At 40.1% G+C, this 13,908-nt stretch overlaps 1 protein-coding gene across 1 annotated transcript in view; it reads left to right on the top strand.

Moving 5' to 3' along the window:
- The window catches only part of TVP23A (trans-golgi network vesicle protein 23 homolog A), a 504,754-nt gene that overhangs the window by 331,082 nt on the left and 159,764 nt on the right, over positions 1-13,908 (top strand). Inside the window, exon 4 of the mRNA XM_044089139.1 lies at positions 6,356-6,487. Coding sequence (XP_043945074.1) covers positions 6,356-6,487 — 132 coding nt within the window. The remainder of the gene's footprint in view (positions 1-6,355; positions 6,488-13,908) is intronic.

Below are 13,908 nucleotides of genomic sequence, written 5' to 3'. Positions count from 1 at the left end.
TAGGGGCAAACGTATTGAAGGTCACCTATGTCCCTGTGGATGTGGCCCATGCTGATTCCTGCAGTAGTCTTGCAGAGAAGGCTTTTTAGGCATAGGGTCAATAGTTGAAGTTCTGCACATTACTAGATTAATGTGCATTGCGTAGCACACAACATTTGCTATTATATTTTGTATTGTAGTTGATAAATGTGTGGAAAAAGTACTGAAACCCCAGAGTTGTATTGCCTGGTGGGTACCAACACATAGATGCATTTTAAATATATGACATATAGTTTGATAGGACACTCAGTTTTTAATGTTTCTACATGTAATTTCATGTCACACAAAGGAAACGGACAGTAAACAGCAGTAATACAGCATAGTATATACATTTCAGTAGCACAGCAGCGAGTTTGCGCGATGGTTAGCTAAGTGTGTAGGCAAGTGACATACACATGCTTGTACACTGCTAAGCATTGTGGAAATGTGAGCTTCACTGCTAGAGTCTGGCATTTAGTACTGAGTATATGAATTACACCTGCTGCTTAACTGACCCTATGGCTGCACTTGTTAATGCAGTGATACATTCATTTGTTTTGAGCATAAGTTACTGTGCTTGAATCCAGGTGTATGTCATACTTTAAAATACTTTTTATTACAGAGTGATAATGCAATGACATGAGTTATTTATACACGACGTGTTGCTGTGTGTTGGTATAGCTCAGCAGTGTTAAATATTGCTTGGGAGTAACCACACCTGTTTACCGATGTACACTGATGATGCAAGATACGCACCTCCACGCAACCATGGAGCCCAAAAAGTGAAGGGATCTATTGCTTTTCCAGAACTGGTAAAGTCTGACAGTATTGAGTCTCTGGAATACACCTGCTACTTAACTAGCTCTTTGGCAGCACATGTTAATGCAGTTAATGCAGAGATGCATTCCTTTTTGGGGCCAGATGGTACTGGGTTCGAACACAACTGTATTTAATACTTTTAACTACTTTTGCATTCCAATTGTGAATTGGTGCGTGTTGCAAATCATCGTGTAATAATCCATTAAAGAAAAGAAATGGGGAAGATAGGACAGTGGTGAAATGGGGAGCAAGCAGGTGGAAGAACAAATGGAAAGCAATACAGGAATGTACAGGAGGGAGGTAGGAAGGAACCATACCTATCTATTTCTTCAACAGTAAAAACTGATAATATATGTAGAAGATTAGCTGAATTTGGACTGTCACCTCCAGAAAAAGGGGTGACCACAACACAATCATGTTGTATATCCAATTGGACTGAACCAAGTGTGTCAAGAAGACGTGTGTGAAATGGAGAGCTATGTATAGTATGATACAATTTATTTTTGTGGGACAAGTGCCCATTTTCTTTCTTTTTTTTTTTTTTTTTTTTTTTTTTTTGAGAGAGAGAGGAATCTTGGGAATGGGATGTAGGTTTGTCTAGATCTGGCCAGCTGGGTAGGTGAGGAAGCAATTGCAGACAGACAAGACAAACAAGAATAGAGAGATGGACACAATAGGTTGGTGGACACCATGGGTGGGGTGAGGGAGAGGACATCCAGGACCTATGGTAGTCAAGCTGAGTGACAGTGAGAATTGAGTCCTCACCTACAGCACTGTCATCTCACTCCGGTACTGGCTGGAGCAGTCAACATCTCCTTCTCCTCCTCCTAGCCCTATGTAAAATGAAGGAGAGCAGCTCCTCTATCTGACAGTGCAGTGCACAATCCTACAGACCATCCCTGTCAGTTCAGCACAGGTGATAAACTCACAACCTCTGCCACTGCTCCCTGAAGGAACCACTGGACTATCCTCCTGGGAAGAACTACCTGAGATGACAGGTAGTGCAGGGGCAGCAGAGGTGGTGCTGCCAGGTTGGCTACCAGATGTGCTGGGCAATGGTGCTAGGTGGATCATGTGGGGCAGGCCTACCCCGCTGTGCTGTGGAACATTTCATTATGTGGTACACATGGATGACAGGGGCACATTTCGATGACACATTATAACGTAAAATGGAGAGATAAGGGTTGGGGTGAGAGAAAAAAAAAGAAAAGATTAGCACATTCATATGTAGCATTAATACAATTATTTGACTCTGTTATCTTAACTTGTACTCTTAAGACTAAGACTGCCAGATCCTAACAGATGCAAACTTTACTACAGAGTGCAGTAACTACTTTTTACATGTCCTTGTATTGCACATATGTGTGTCCCAATTATACAGATTACACTTTACAGCAGAGCATGAGTGCCACTGGTATAGAGCTGTTACGTTAAACCTTTAAGTTACACATAATTGAAGAATTAACAGGACTGTAAATTTGGGAAGTGCAGTATTTGAACCCATGACCTCTGACTAAAGTCTAATATTGTACTCTTAGTTTGTGCTACAGACTAATGCATGTATACTTGCTTTTACAGATGAGATGTGCATGTTCAGCTTCATACAATTGTATAAAATACCAATCAAGCTGTATTTAACTTTTAATACTACAGTAACAGTACTCTTCTGCTGCATACATACCACATGCTTCCCTCATCCTCACAAGCCTAGTGCCATGGGTCCTAACACTGACCGTCCTTCCCATGCCAGCTGCAGAAAAAAACAAAACAGAACAGAATAACATTATGAACACCAGTCTTGCCTATATTCAGCTTTTAAGCCTTACAAGTACTCTCTGTAGTTGATACTTACACATCTGTGGGATGTCTTCCGTCCTAAATTCCTCAATCTAAGCATCAAGGGTGCCCCTCTTCCTCCTCCAGAGGCCATTGTGATGCCTACATTGATCACCAGTGGAGGATACCAGTGGGATTGGTTACAGTATGGGCCAAACTATCCCAAGCCTCTGATTTATACTGGGACCCAGAATAGTCCCCCTGCAGCAACCTGGCACTGTGGTGTTTCACTAGGAGTCCAATAAAAATCTTGGACTGCTGAACACCCCATCTCTGAGCCCTAAATCTCCCACCCTCCCCACAAATCACTGCCATGTCTACCATGGATCAGGAGCAATGGAGAATGATGGTTTCCCACCAGTTCCAGTTATCACATTTACTGGGAGTCTGCACATGGTTTGAAAATGTTGTGCACTGCTTACCATTGCTCAAATACAGTGCTCAGGGGTGGGCACTGTTCTTTGCACAGTGATAAATGGTGTGCAACAGTGGCAAGCAATGCAGTTTCAAGGTTATTTGATGTATAGGCAGTTGTGTAAGTGTGTTAGTCAAATGTGAAGGCCATGTCAGTCCAGGGAGCAGAAATATACTTTCAGGAACATAGTACACAGTATACCCACAGTTATACATTTGATAATAAAAAGACACTACATAGTAAAGTAAATAAATAAATAACTGACACAATATTAATGTTTCAGCCCTCATACATATAATTAATATCAGCTACACTATGTCAAGTGTTATAGGTGAGAGTGACTATATTGCTATAAACTGCAGTGCCACAACAGTAAAACAAAGGCTGCACACCTTGTACTAGAACCTAGGACCATCTGGACACCAGCCCTACACTTATACCTGCTGCCACAGGACTAGTTACATGACATCCCCTAATTTACTGTAATCAATGTTAAGGTCTCGATGTTAATCAAAGTGCAACGCGGCTTACCAGGTTTGAGTGATATGCTATAACATTAATTGAATTTGTCCGGTTTCTATTTTTGGCTGTTTACTTTCTGGGTAGTCCAGTTGTTCAGTTTGCACACTGCCGTGCTTCGCACAAATGAGATAAGCACAGCCAACCCTGACATTCTTTAACGCTGGCCAAAGAAAAAAAATGAAAAAGGGCAAAATAGTTGAAATGAGGAAAAGCAGCCTACGACATACACGTTAGAAAATCTTAGTACACACGAGATATTTCTACACAGGACTGGATTTGAACTCTCATTCCAATGCCCCTTCAGAAAACAGTAAGGGCGTCTTATCCCTGTCTGCTACCTAAACAGCTTTGCACCAAAGAAGTGACATAATTCTTCACTCACCCAACTGCAACAGAATGTACCCTGATATCAAACCACTTTTTTATCTGTCTGCAATACTTACAAGTGTACTGTTCATTTGGGGGTGGGGGAGCAAAGCTGCATTTCTGTTATGGCACAAAGAAGGATATGTTGCTGTTGTTACTCTCCATTTGTTGCATCTGGCCTGTAGCTAATGCTGTCATGTGTTATGGTCAGTTTTACTTTTTATTCGGTCTGTGTAAGCTCCTTTCCTTTGCTGTATTCCAAACGTTTGGGAATTTACAGGGAACACCAGCATGGAGTCTACATGCTTGCTTTATTGCTTGTTGAATAGCCCCAACATGTTAGACTGGTTAATTAGCAAATAAATCAAGCCAAGATCCGGTGCAATGAAGGTTATCCAAAGTAGGCACAGTAAGCAAGTAGCAGCTGATAAAGTAATACGGGTTTATTATTTAATAAGTAAGCCTCCAACAACGAACATCAATGACCAACAAACAAATTCCTTTAGATATAAAGTGCAAACATTAAGCGCTTTCGTCTCCACACCGGGAGACCTCTTCAGAATAACTTTACAAAAATCAAGTTTGCCTTATATACATCTTGTTCTGCCTCATTAATCAATTAGTTTGTCAATTAACTAAATTGCTGCTGCATTACAATCTTATTCAAGCAAAGTTAACTAAGTGAAATTTTCTTTGGCTTGAATGAAATAAAATAAAGTCCTGCTTAACTTAATAAAAAATTCCTACTGAGTAATGATTACATTCAATAGGACATTCACATAAAACAACACATTTATATTTGTATTTATACAATAAAAATTTTTGAAGAAAAAGCAAAAAATGCAAGTAGTTAATAAACAACACTTCTGTGCCACTTGCTTCATTGTATAAGCCCTATCTGTATAGTGTCTCATGTGGACAAACACTGGTATTGTCAGTTAACATACATTATTCCTTCCAAGAAAAAACATGCAGATATAATAGCCCCTTTTCTTTAAAAAAATCATTTGAATTATGACATTATCCATATAAATATACAAGCATGAATATATATTCTTCAAAAATTTTTATTGTATAAATACAAATATAAATGTGTTGTTTTATGTGAATGTCCTATTGAATGTAATCATTACTCAGTAGGAATTTTTTATTAAGTTAAGCAGGACTTTATTTTATTTCATTCAAGCCAAAGAAAATTTCACTTAGTTAACTTTGCTTGAATAAGATTGTAATGCAGCAGCAATTTAGTTAATTGACAAACTAATTGATTAATGAGGCAGAACAAGATGTATATAAGGCAAACTTGATTTTTGTAAAGTTATTCTGAAGAGGTCTCGGTGTGAGACAGCTTAATGTTTGCACTTTATATCTAAAGGAATTTGTTTGTTGGTCGTTGATGTTCGTTGTTGGAGGCTTACTTATTAAATAATAAACCCGTATTACTTTATCAACTGCTACTTGCTTACTGTGCCTACTTTGGATAACCTTCATTGCACCGGATCTTGGCTTGATCTATTAATTTGTGGTGGTACGAGTGTTTGGTTACTAATTAGCAAATAATTCAGCTGCTTATGCTGTAATTGCCATGATGTGGTGTTACATTGTTTGCACAATGGTGCGTGCTGCAACATGGCACTTACTGAATCTAAAAGTTTGCACCAGTGTGTACATCATCCTATGATGTGCAAGATGGTGGAAAACAACCATGTAGGCTTTATTGAATCCCCCCAGTCATCTTACAAGTTTACATTTGAGATGTAAAGAAGTAATGACACCTCTTTTAAGGACATTAGTGAGGCTTCATATTATGACTGTGCCCAGTTGTGGAGATCATTTAAGGACAGAAATATAAAATAGTTGAAATGAGTTCATAGAAAAGTAACTAGGGTGGTGTGTGGAATGGTGGAAAAAGATACAAGCAAGGATTTTGGACATTTCTTTTTATAGATGCTGGAGACATAATTTAGTTGTACAGCATTGTAAAAGTAAAGTGAATCCATCACTCAGAATTAGGACTGATATAAAAGAAGATGACATCAGTAGGAGGTTGTTGCTACCAAGTTCTCACTGGATATTTGGAAGCTGTTTTTCCTAGACAGCGTTGCTGAAAATGGAATATACTTCCAGAATGGGTTGTGCAGACTGAAAACACACTGGCATTCAAGAAGGCACTAGATAGTTAGAAAATGGGGGTGTGGGACAGTAGATTAATCTAAAGCCATTTTAAAGATTGAATAGATTGTCTTCTACCATCAACAAAATTAAGTGAGTTATGTGATTGCAGGGTAGAACAGTAAAATGTTAATTTTATTGTCTATGGACTTGGTTAGTGTTTTTCCAGTTTAAATCCTAGATTGTAACCTGTTTGTTTCTCCACAGGTCACCTCCCAGAGTAAAGTACCTTTCACAGAAGCTGAAGCTCAGATCTTCTGGCTGGGACTAATTATATCGCCTCTGATATGGACTGTTTTTTTCTTTGGCACTTTATTTTGCTTAAAACTGAAGTGGCTGGTAAGGAACATTGTAACTTTAGATACTGCATAGCTTCTGAATTTAAAATGTGTTGCCAATAACAGTTTTTTTTTTCTAACAGAAACCCTAGCCATAGATTTGTGGATACCTTTTCCCAAAACAACACTTAAAAATAAATCTGCCACTACAGCATAGCTCTCAACTGTCCATGATTTTGCAGACCATCCCTGATTTTGTCTCACATCTTTGCCCTCCTGTCATAACATTTTTTGATTTTCTAATAATTTACTGAGTATTATAGTCAGCCAAGAATTTCAGTAATTAGACTTCTGTTCATTGTCTTAGTGAATTAGAGTAATATTTAAAAAAGCCCATGATTTTGGGCCTGATTGAGACCTATGCACTGTGTATTTATGCATGCAAGTGCTGGGTTGATCCCAGTGCCTTGTACGATAGGGTATTACGGTGTATGTGGAGCAATCCTTGATGATGTATTCTGGGTACTGTGAACCAAACTCTACATTGTTGAATTTATATTGGGAAATGTAAACAATGTGCAGTGCACTTAAGCTTATGTTTTCCCTGTGTGCCGTTTATTGGGTCATCATAATTTAAGTCAACTACTGTAGCTGACAGAATAAAATACGAATCAAACATTACTACATATGAAGGAACTGCACTTGAAGTGTTATCAAGAACTGAGTAAGATCTACCAAAGAAAGCATGGCTGAAATATGAAGAGATTAAAACAGTTGTATGGAGTAACATATCTGTGGCTAGGACCAGGAAAAAAATCACAAGGATTGTAAGAAAAGCCTAGATAAGGTACTGCCCCAGGCTGCCCTTTCCAGTAAATGTTGTGTGCTGTTTGCTGAATGGATTCATCTCAGAAAATGTGGGGATAGGTTTTGTTATTTCCTTTGTCTATTTCAAACACTTCAATAATCTGTTTTTCTATGAAAATGTTTTTCCTTTCCAGGATACCCTAATGCCCCAGTCACTTACTGCTGTCAGGGCCTTCATTACTCCTGAAGCTAAGAGGACTACAGAATCCCCCAATCCTAAACCTCCAGAGAAGACAATAATAGTATGTAAGCGGGACGAAATAACTAAAACCAGTCTTAAACCCCATGGAATACCTGGAAAATGAAGAGGGGGACAGCTTCCCCATCCAGACGATCCCAGATTTGGATAGTTTCACTATATAACAATCAGTACCATCTATTGTTCAGCTGGCAGAAAACTCACCTTTGATGCTGGAAAATGAGAAAGGCATGGGTTCTATTCCCAGCCCATGTACTTATTTTATTTTCTTGGGTCCATTTTCCAGCACTGACACCTCACTGCTGCATATGGGGGTGCTGCACTCCAGACTGTGCTTTTTTCCCGGTGAAACATTACACTGAGTACCTACCTGCCTGAGTTGGTGGTAGCTCAGATGGATATAAAGGTTACCAAAACAGTAGGGGCTGCTTTATTTACATCTTCTCTTATTTATACTTGCTTGCATTATTTACACATTCATAGCCGTAACATGTATCCTGTCACTTTCAGTTTTTGACAAAAATAATTTCCATTTTTCATCATTTAAAACATCTGATTTTAAGCCAACAATATTAAGCATTGTTTAAAATTTCTGTAGCTCCCCAACCTTTCTCCTACAACCATAATGTTGTTGGCCTAATGGTTAAGGTGTTTACGTTACAGACACAAGGTGCAGGGTTTGATTCCCACATGGGGTAATTGGCTAGGCTTAAAACAAGAACAGTCAGCCTAGTACTAACCTATGAACAACCATCTTATTATTATTAATTCTAGCACATTTTCATGTCTGGTTTACTATGCAGTAAACATTTGTAGATCCTTTTTTAAGATCTTGACTGTTAGAAACAATATTCTGTCACATTTTTTCAGTTTCACGTTATTCTTTCTTATATTGTTTAAATTCTTCCTATTTGTATTCCTCTAATTTCTCCAAAACAATATTTTGCTGTTTCTTCCTCATTACACTCAGCACATTTTCTTTTGTTCAGTACATTATATTTCATATTAATTTTAACTCGTAACTATCTCAACAAAATTTTCTGCAGGACATCCCCTGTTTCATAAAAATACCAAGCATTTTCATTGTATTTTTTATACTATATTTACATTTTCTTCAAAGAATATATGGTATAGCATTTCTCCATAATATTATTATATCATCATTTTCTATTTTCATAAGTCTCATTAATTTTCACCTTCTATAATTTTATTTTCATATTACCGTTTCTTTTCTACCCTTTATATTCCCATGCTGCGTCATACTCTACATTAACATTTTCTCTACCATTTGTTACTTTCACCTTCTTTATTAAGCACACATATGCGAAGTACACTGAAAGATTTCGTTAGATTCAAACCTCCCCCTTCTTCCTTTTTGTTTAGTGTATAAAAACACCCTGTTACTGGATTCAGTCATGATCTTCAACTGAAACTAAAAAATATTTCTAGCACCTCTTTCTCTTTTTTATCTGGAAATGTATACCCCCTGACAAATATGTTTTCTTAATATGTACATATTTAACATAAACATTTTTTGTTAAATGATAGATTAAAGCTTCTCTACCATAATACCATGAATGGCATCCAGGTCAAAGGAGGTCATTGTTCTGCTGTACTCGGCTCTCATCAGTCCAGTCATCGAGTACAATATACCTGACCAGGCACTTGCAACAGCTTCAGACACTACAGAGTTTCCTTACAAAACGGATACAGGGAGTAATCAAGTTCTACATGGACCATCCCAAGGCCATAGTCCTGTACTCAGTGTCCTGCAGACTGCTGCGTGGTCATCTCAAGAGTAGCCCACAGGGGATATACTGATCCCACAGAGATGAATTTGTAGCACATCAACAATTAGCATCATAAATACCCACTCTAAGGAGCTGAACCTTGTCTGCAGTATAAACAGGACATGGATAGAAAGATTACCTACCTAGTGGCCGAAAAAAGTAAGGGAATTTCCCTGGTGTCCTGGTCAGATTCCCCTAGTCAATGTGAATACCATCTGGGGCCTCCCTTCAAAAGAGGCCATTGGCCTGGAGGGACTAACCTGGTCAGCAAAGCTGGTCCTTTCTGCTCATCTTCTCTCCTCGGTGCAGATTAAGAAATGATTTTTGGTTCACCTCCCAAACCTGTGAAGTGGTGTGTGCTTCAATTGGTATTCTTAAAAATGACATATCTGTGACATGGGAGATGGGATATATCTGTCCCCAAGAAGGTACACTGTATTTTCTGCCTCTTCCAAGAAAATGCATTGCTTAGGCAGATACTCCAAAACCAGACATAAGTCTGCCGACTGCCACTCACTTTCAAGCACACACCACTCACTGCCCCCCCCCCCCATTTATCTCAAGAAAAAATGCATAGTTTTGTTGACAGGCAAGTTATGCAGGTATCTGTCTCTGACACATTACCCTTGTCCCGACAGGTGCCGAACTATCTTATGCATATGTTGCATTTTCAAAAAGATGCAGCTTATGGCAGAAGAGCTGTCATATAAGCCTTTCAGCAAGAAGTGGACCTGGAAACTACTACTTCCAGTCTGAACAGTCTCACGTTCTGCCTGGCTTTGCCTGACTTATAGTACAGTAGCAGGAGATGCTAGGGCAGCAGGATCCAGTACCACTGTATGCCAGCACAAATAGCTGTGTTTAACTCAGTCCGCTGTGGACAGTATGCCGGACTGCTTGGACATTACTTTCAAGATATTGAGAACTGAAATTGTCAGTTGAGAAGAACACATTTTATCAGTAATCTGTAAAAAATGCTATCAGTGATACTTTGGCTTTGTGTAGAGATGTTAGGAATACTTATAAATTGAAATGTAGTAGAGGGCAGAAGTATCAGAGGGACCTCTGTATGTCAGCCATGAAGTCTCAGAGCATCTGAAAATTTTGAAAGGACAGGGTTAAGATGGTCATTGCTGTTGAGGTTAATTTCCACTGTCTGCATAGCTTTTCTAGGACAAAGAGGAGACTTCACTGAGTGTGTTGTCCACATCAGCAGCAAGTGGTGTGCAATAGGAAAAGGCTGCACCTAGCAACATTATGTACTCAGAGGCAAGGGTTCCCAGCAGTCACCAGGAAGCTTGCTGCCAGACCAGGGTACATTGAACCAGTTTTGACTCCATATCCAGCTGTTTTACTCTGAAGGCTTTCAGGGCAGTGGCTCATTTCCAAGCATGGAAAAAGATTTTCAATTATAATTTGATACAGAAGATAGCACCCCCCCTTCCATTTTTTTTAGTGGGCATATCACAGAATCAGTAATGACTGGCAAGAAAGGAGATGCTGAAATTCCATATCCGTAGAACTGCCCCAGAGGTTATACCAGGTCATTGCTTAGGATACTATTCTAGCTTCATTTTGGTGCAAAAGAAAAACAAAAATCAAAATACCTTTTGGGTGCATATTCTAAATTTCAGAAGCCTAACTGCATTTATCCCCAGAAAGACTTTCAAATAGTAATTGTGTTATCTATGCTTCTATGCTTCTGTTTGTTTGAAAAAAAATGGTGTACAGTATTTGAATTTCCAAAATGCCTACTCAGAAAAATAGCCAAGAGGATTCTACACTTGTGGGACAGAACTAATCACTACCAGTCGGAAACGTTTGCATTTGGACTTACCTTTCCCCAGGATGTTCAGCAAGTGCAGGAAAGCACCTGCAGTCCATCTAAGGCTGCAGGGAACCAAGACCTTCCTTACATGGATGCCAGGCTCCTAGCCTCACACCATCTCTTTGACCATTTGGTTTGCAGAAAGGAATCAGTGTTCAAACCACTGTCTTCCCTTGGAGTGAAACTCTACCTCATGAAATCCAAGATTCTTCTTTTGCAAATTCTGATATTTAGGGCTGCTGTTTGTACATAATGGCAAGTTGCCATACCCCAAGAAAAGATACTGCCAAAACAGAAAGAACAGTCAATTCAAATATTTCTAGAAGAAATCTTGCTGAGGTCTCTAGGTCTCTAGGCCTCATGGTCGTCAGTGTTTTGATAGATTGTAGATATGTGACTTGTATGTGGGGGATCTGAAGTGCAGTTCAAACAGGAGGTATTGCCAGTTGTTATTGTTTGTCTGGAACAGACGCCATTTTAGTAAATGGCTTTAAGGAAGAAGCAGAGTGTTTGTTAGGTGTCTGTAGGGTCACTTCTCTTACATTTCAGTAAAGATTCTTCTCTGTATGTGTGTGACAAAGAGAGAAGAGGAAAGAAAGTAAATGCCTCGATTCCACAATACTTGTTGCTTTGAAACACCGACTGCTACGTGTTTATAAGATGTGTGCAGATGGTATTCAGACACATGGCTTGCTGAGTTATGGAATTTATGCATGGATAGGAAGTTCATTCCCTATTCCCAATTCCATATCAGTAGCTACTGCTCCTAACATGGTTTTAAGCAATAGTATGCATCTTATCCTCACCCACTGGGTCTGTGTGTGTCTAATGAAGCAGTTACTTTTAACTCAGGACCCCCTGGTATTTTAGGTTCATAGGTTCATACTAGGCTATCTGCCCTAGAGCATTTATAAGCCTAGCCAGAGTGTGTGTGGCTTTCACCACCCCTTAGGATGAGAATACTATGCCCTTTTAGGGTTTAGTTTACTGTACCTCTGTCTAGTAGTGACACAGAGATGACCCCTGGGGTAAACCTATGATCTCCCATCCACTCGTCAAGATTTCTCTTGAATAGAGTTAGTGAGGGGCTCTGCCTAACATGGATTAGGATTCTGTTCCAGAGTGTAGGGAGCCTCTGGGTTATGAATCTGTCCCTCCAGCACATCCTATTTATTTCTGTGTTGAGGTTTAAGTCTCTTGCTCTCGTGGCTCTGATGGATTTGGATTTTCTGAGGTGGAGCATGTCCATTAATTCCGGATTGGACATGGCCTTGTACGTCAGGCAGAGATCACCTCTGAGTAGGCGGTATGCAACTGAATAGAGCTGGAGTTTTTTCAGTCGGGCAGCATATGACATATGTTTAAGACCCTTTATCCTCTTGGTGAGGAACTTTTGGGGTCTTTCCAACTGCTGCAGGTGTCGGGTAAGATGCATCCCAAATGGGGCATTGTACTCAATCATTGGCCTGATAAGAGAAGAGTACAGGGGCACAATGACCTCTCTTGATCTAGATGTGAAACCCTTCATGATAAGGTGGGCAATATAGAAGGTCTTCCTAACCACTTTGGCAATGTGAGTGTCAAATGAGAGGTTACTGTCAACCTGGGTCCCTAGGTCCCTGATTACCTCTTCTGTACTTAATGGATTACCACCTATGTGGTAATTTGTGGGTACCTTGTTTTTCCCAAAGGGTATGACTATACATTTTTTGGTGTTCAGCTTAAGGCCGTGGCTCTGGCACCAATTATCCGTTTCTATGAGGCCTCTTTGAAGGATGTTTGTGTCCGCTGGAGTATCAGTTATGGCGCCCAGTTTGCAGTCATCTGCGAACTTTGTCAGCCACAATCCTCCTATGTTTGCCTGTACCTCGGGAAAATAAATGCCGAACAAGAGGGGTCCCAGGACTGAGCCCTGTGGGACACCGCTTGTGACTGGCTTAGAGTCTGACATAGCTCCAGCAACTCTGACCCTGTGGGTTCTGTCCTTGAGCCAGTTTGCAACTCATCTTGTGACATATGGGTTTACATTTAAGCTGGTGAGTTTGTCTATGATGCCCGAGTGGGGTATTGTGTCAAAGGCTTTTGCAAGGTCAAGGTAGGCTGTGTGAACTGCCTTACCCTCATCAATGGCCTTAGTGACTGTTTCAAAAAAGTCGACCAAGTTCAAAAGGCAGGATCTGCCCTTGACAAAGCCAAATTGGGTAGGATCCAATGTCTGTAGGTCCCCAATGTCTTTGTTTATGAGTTCCATAATGATCCTCTCCATAGCTTTGCAGACCAGGTTCGTCAAGCTTATGGGGCGGTAATTTCCAGGGTCCGTAGAAGCACCACCTTTGTGAAGTGGGACCACTGTTGCCGTACGCCACTCTTTGGGTACATATCCTGTAGTAAGGCTAAGAGTAAAGAGCAGCCTTATGTGTGGGTTTAGTTCCTCTTGGAGTTCATGTAGCACATAGCCCGGGACACCGTCCGGTCCCATTGATGCTGTGTTTTTAGCTTTAGAGAGGGCGGCTCTCACCTGGGCATCTGAGATGTTAGGGAGGCTACACTCTGCTGGGATAGTTATTTCTCCTTTTGGGGGGGAGGGGGAGGAGAAATTTGCACTGAATCTGTCTGCCAGAATGTTGGCAATGTCAGTGGGTTCAGTGTATTTTGTGTCATTTTGGACTAACTCTGAGCATATCTGGGAGTTTCCACCCAGGTTTCTAACATAGCTAAAGAAGGCCTTGTGATTGTCTTTTGTGTCTTTTGCGATTTTTCTCTCAAAGTTGGCCTTGGATGATTTTATGAGTGATCGT

Source organism: Protopterus annectens, chromosome 12.part0 (genome assembly GCF_019279795.1).
Source record: "Protopterus annectens isolate FY-2018-M chromosome 12.part0, PAN1.0, whole genome shotgun sequence".
Lineage (NCBI taxonomy): Eukaryota > Metazoa > Chordata > Ceratodontiformes > Protopteridae > Protopterus > Protopterus annectens.
The sequence above is the reverse complement of the archived record's forward strand: the minus strand, read 5'-3'. Positions and strand labels throughout refer to the sequence as shown.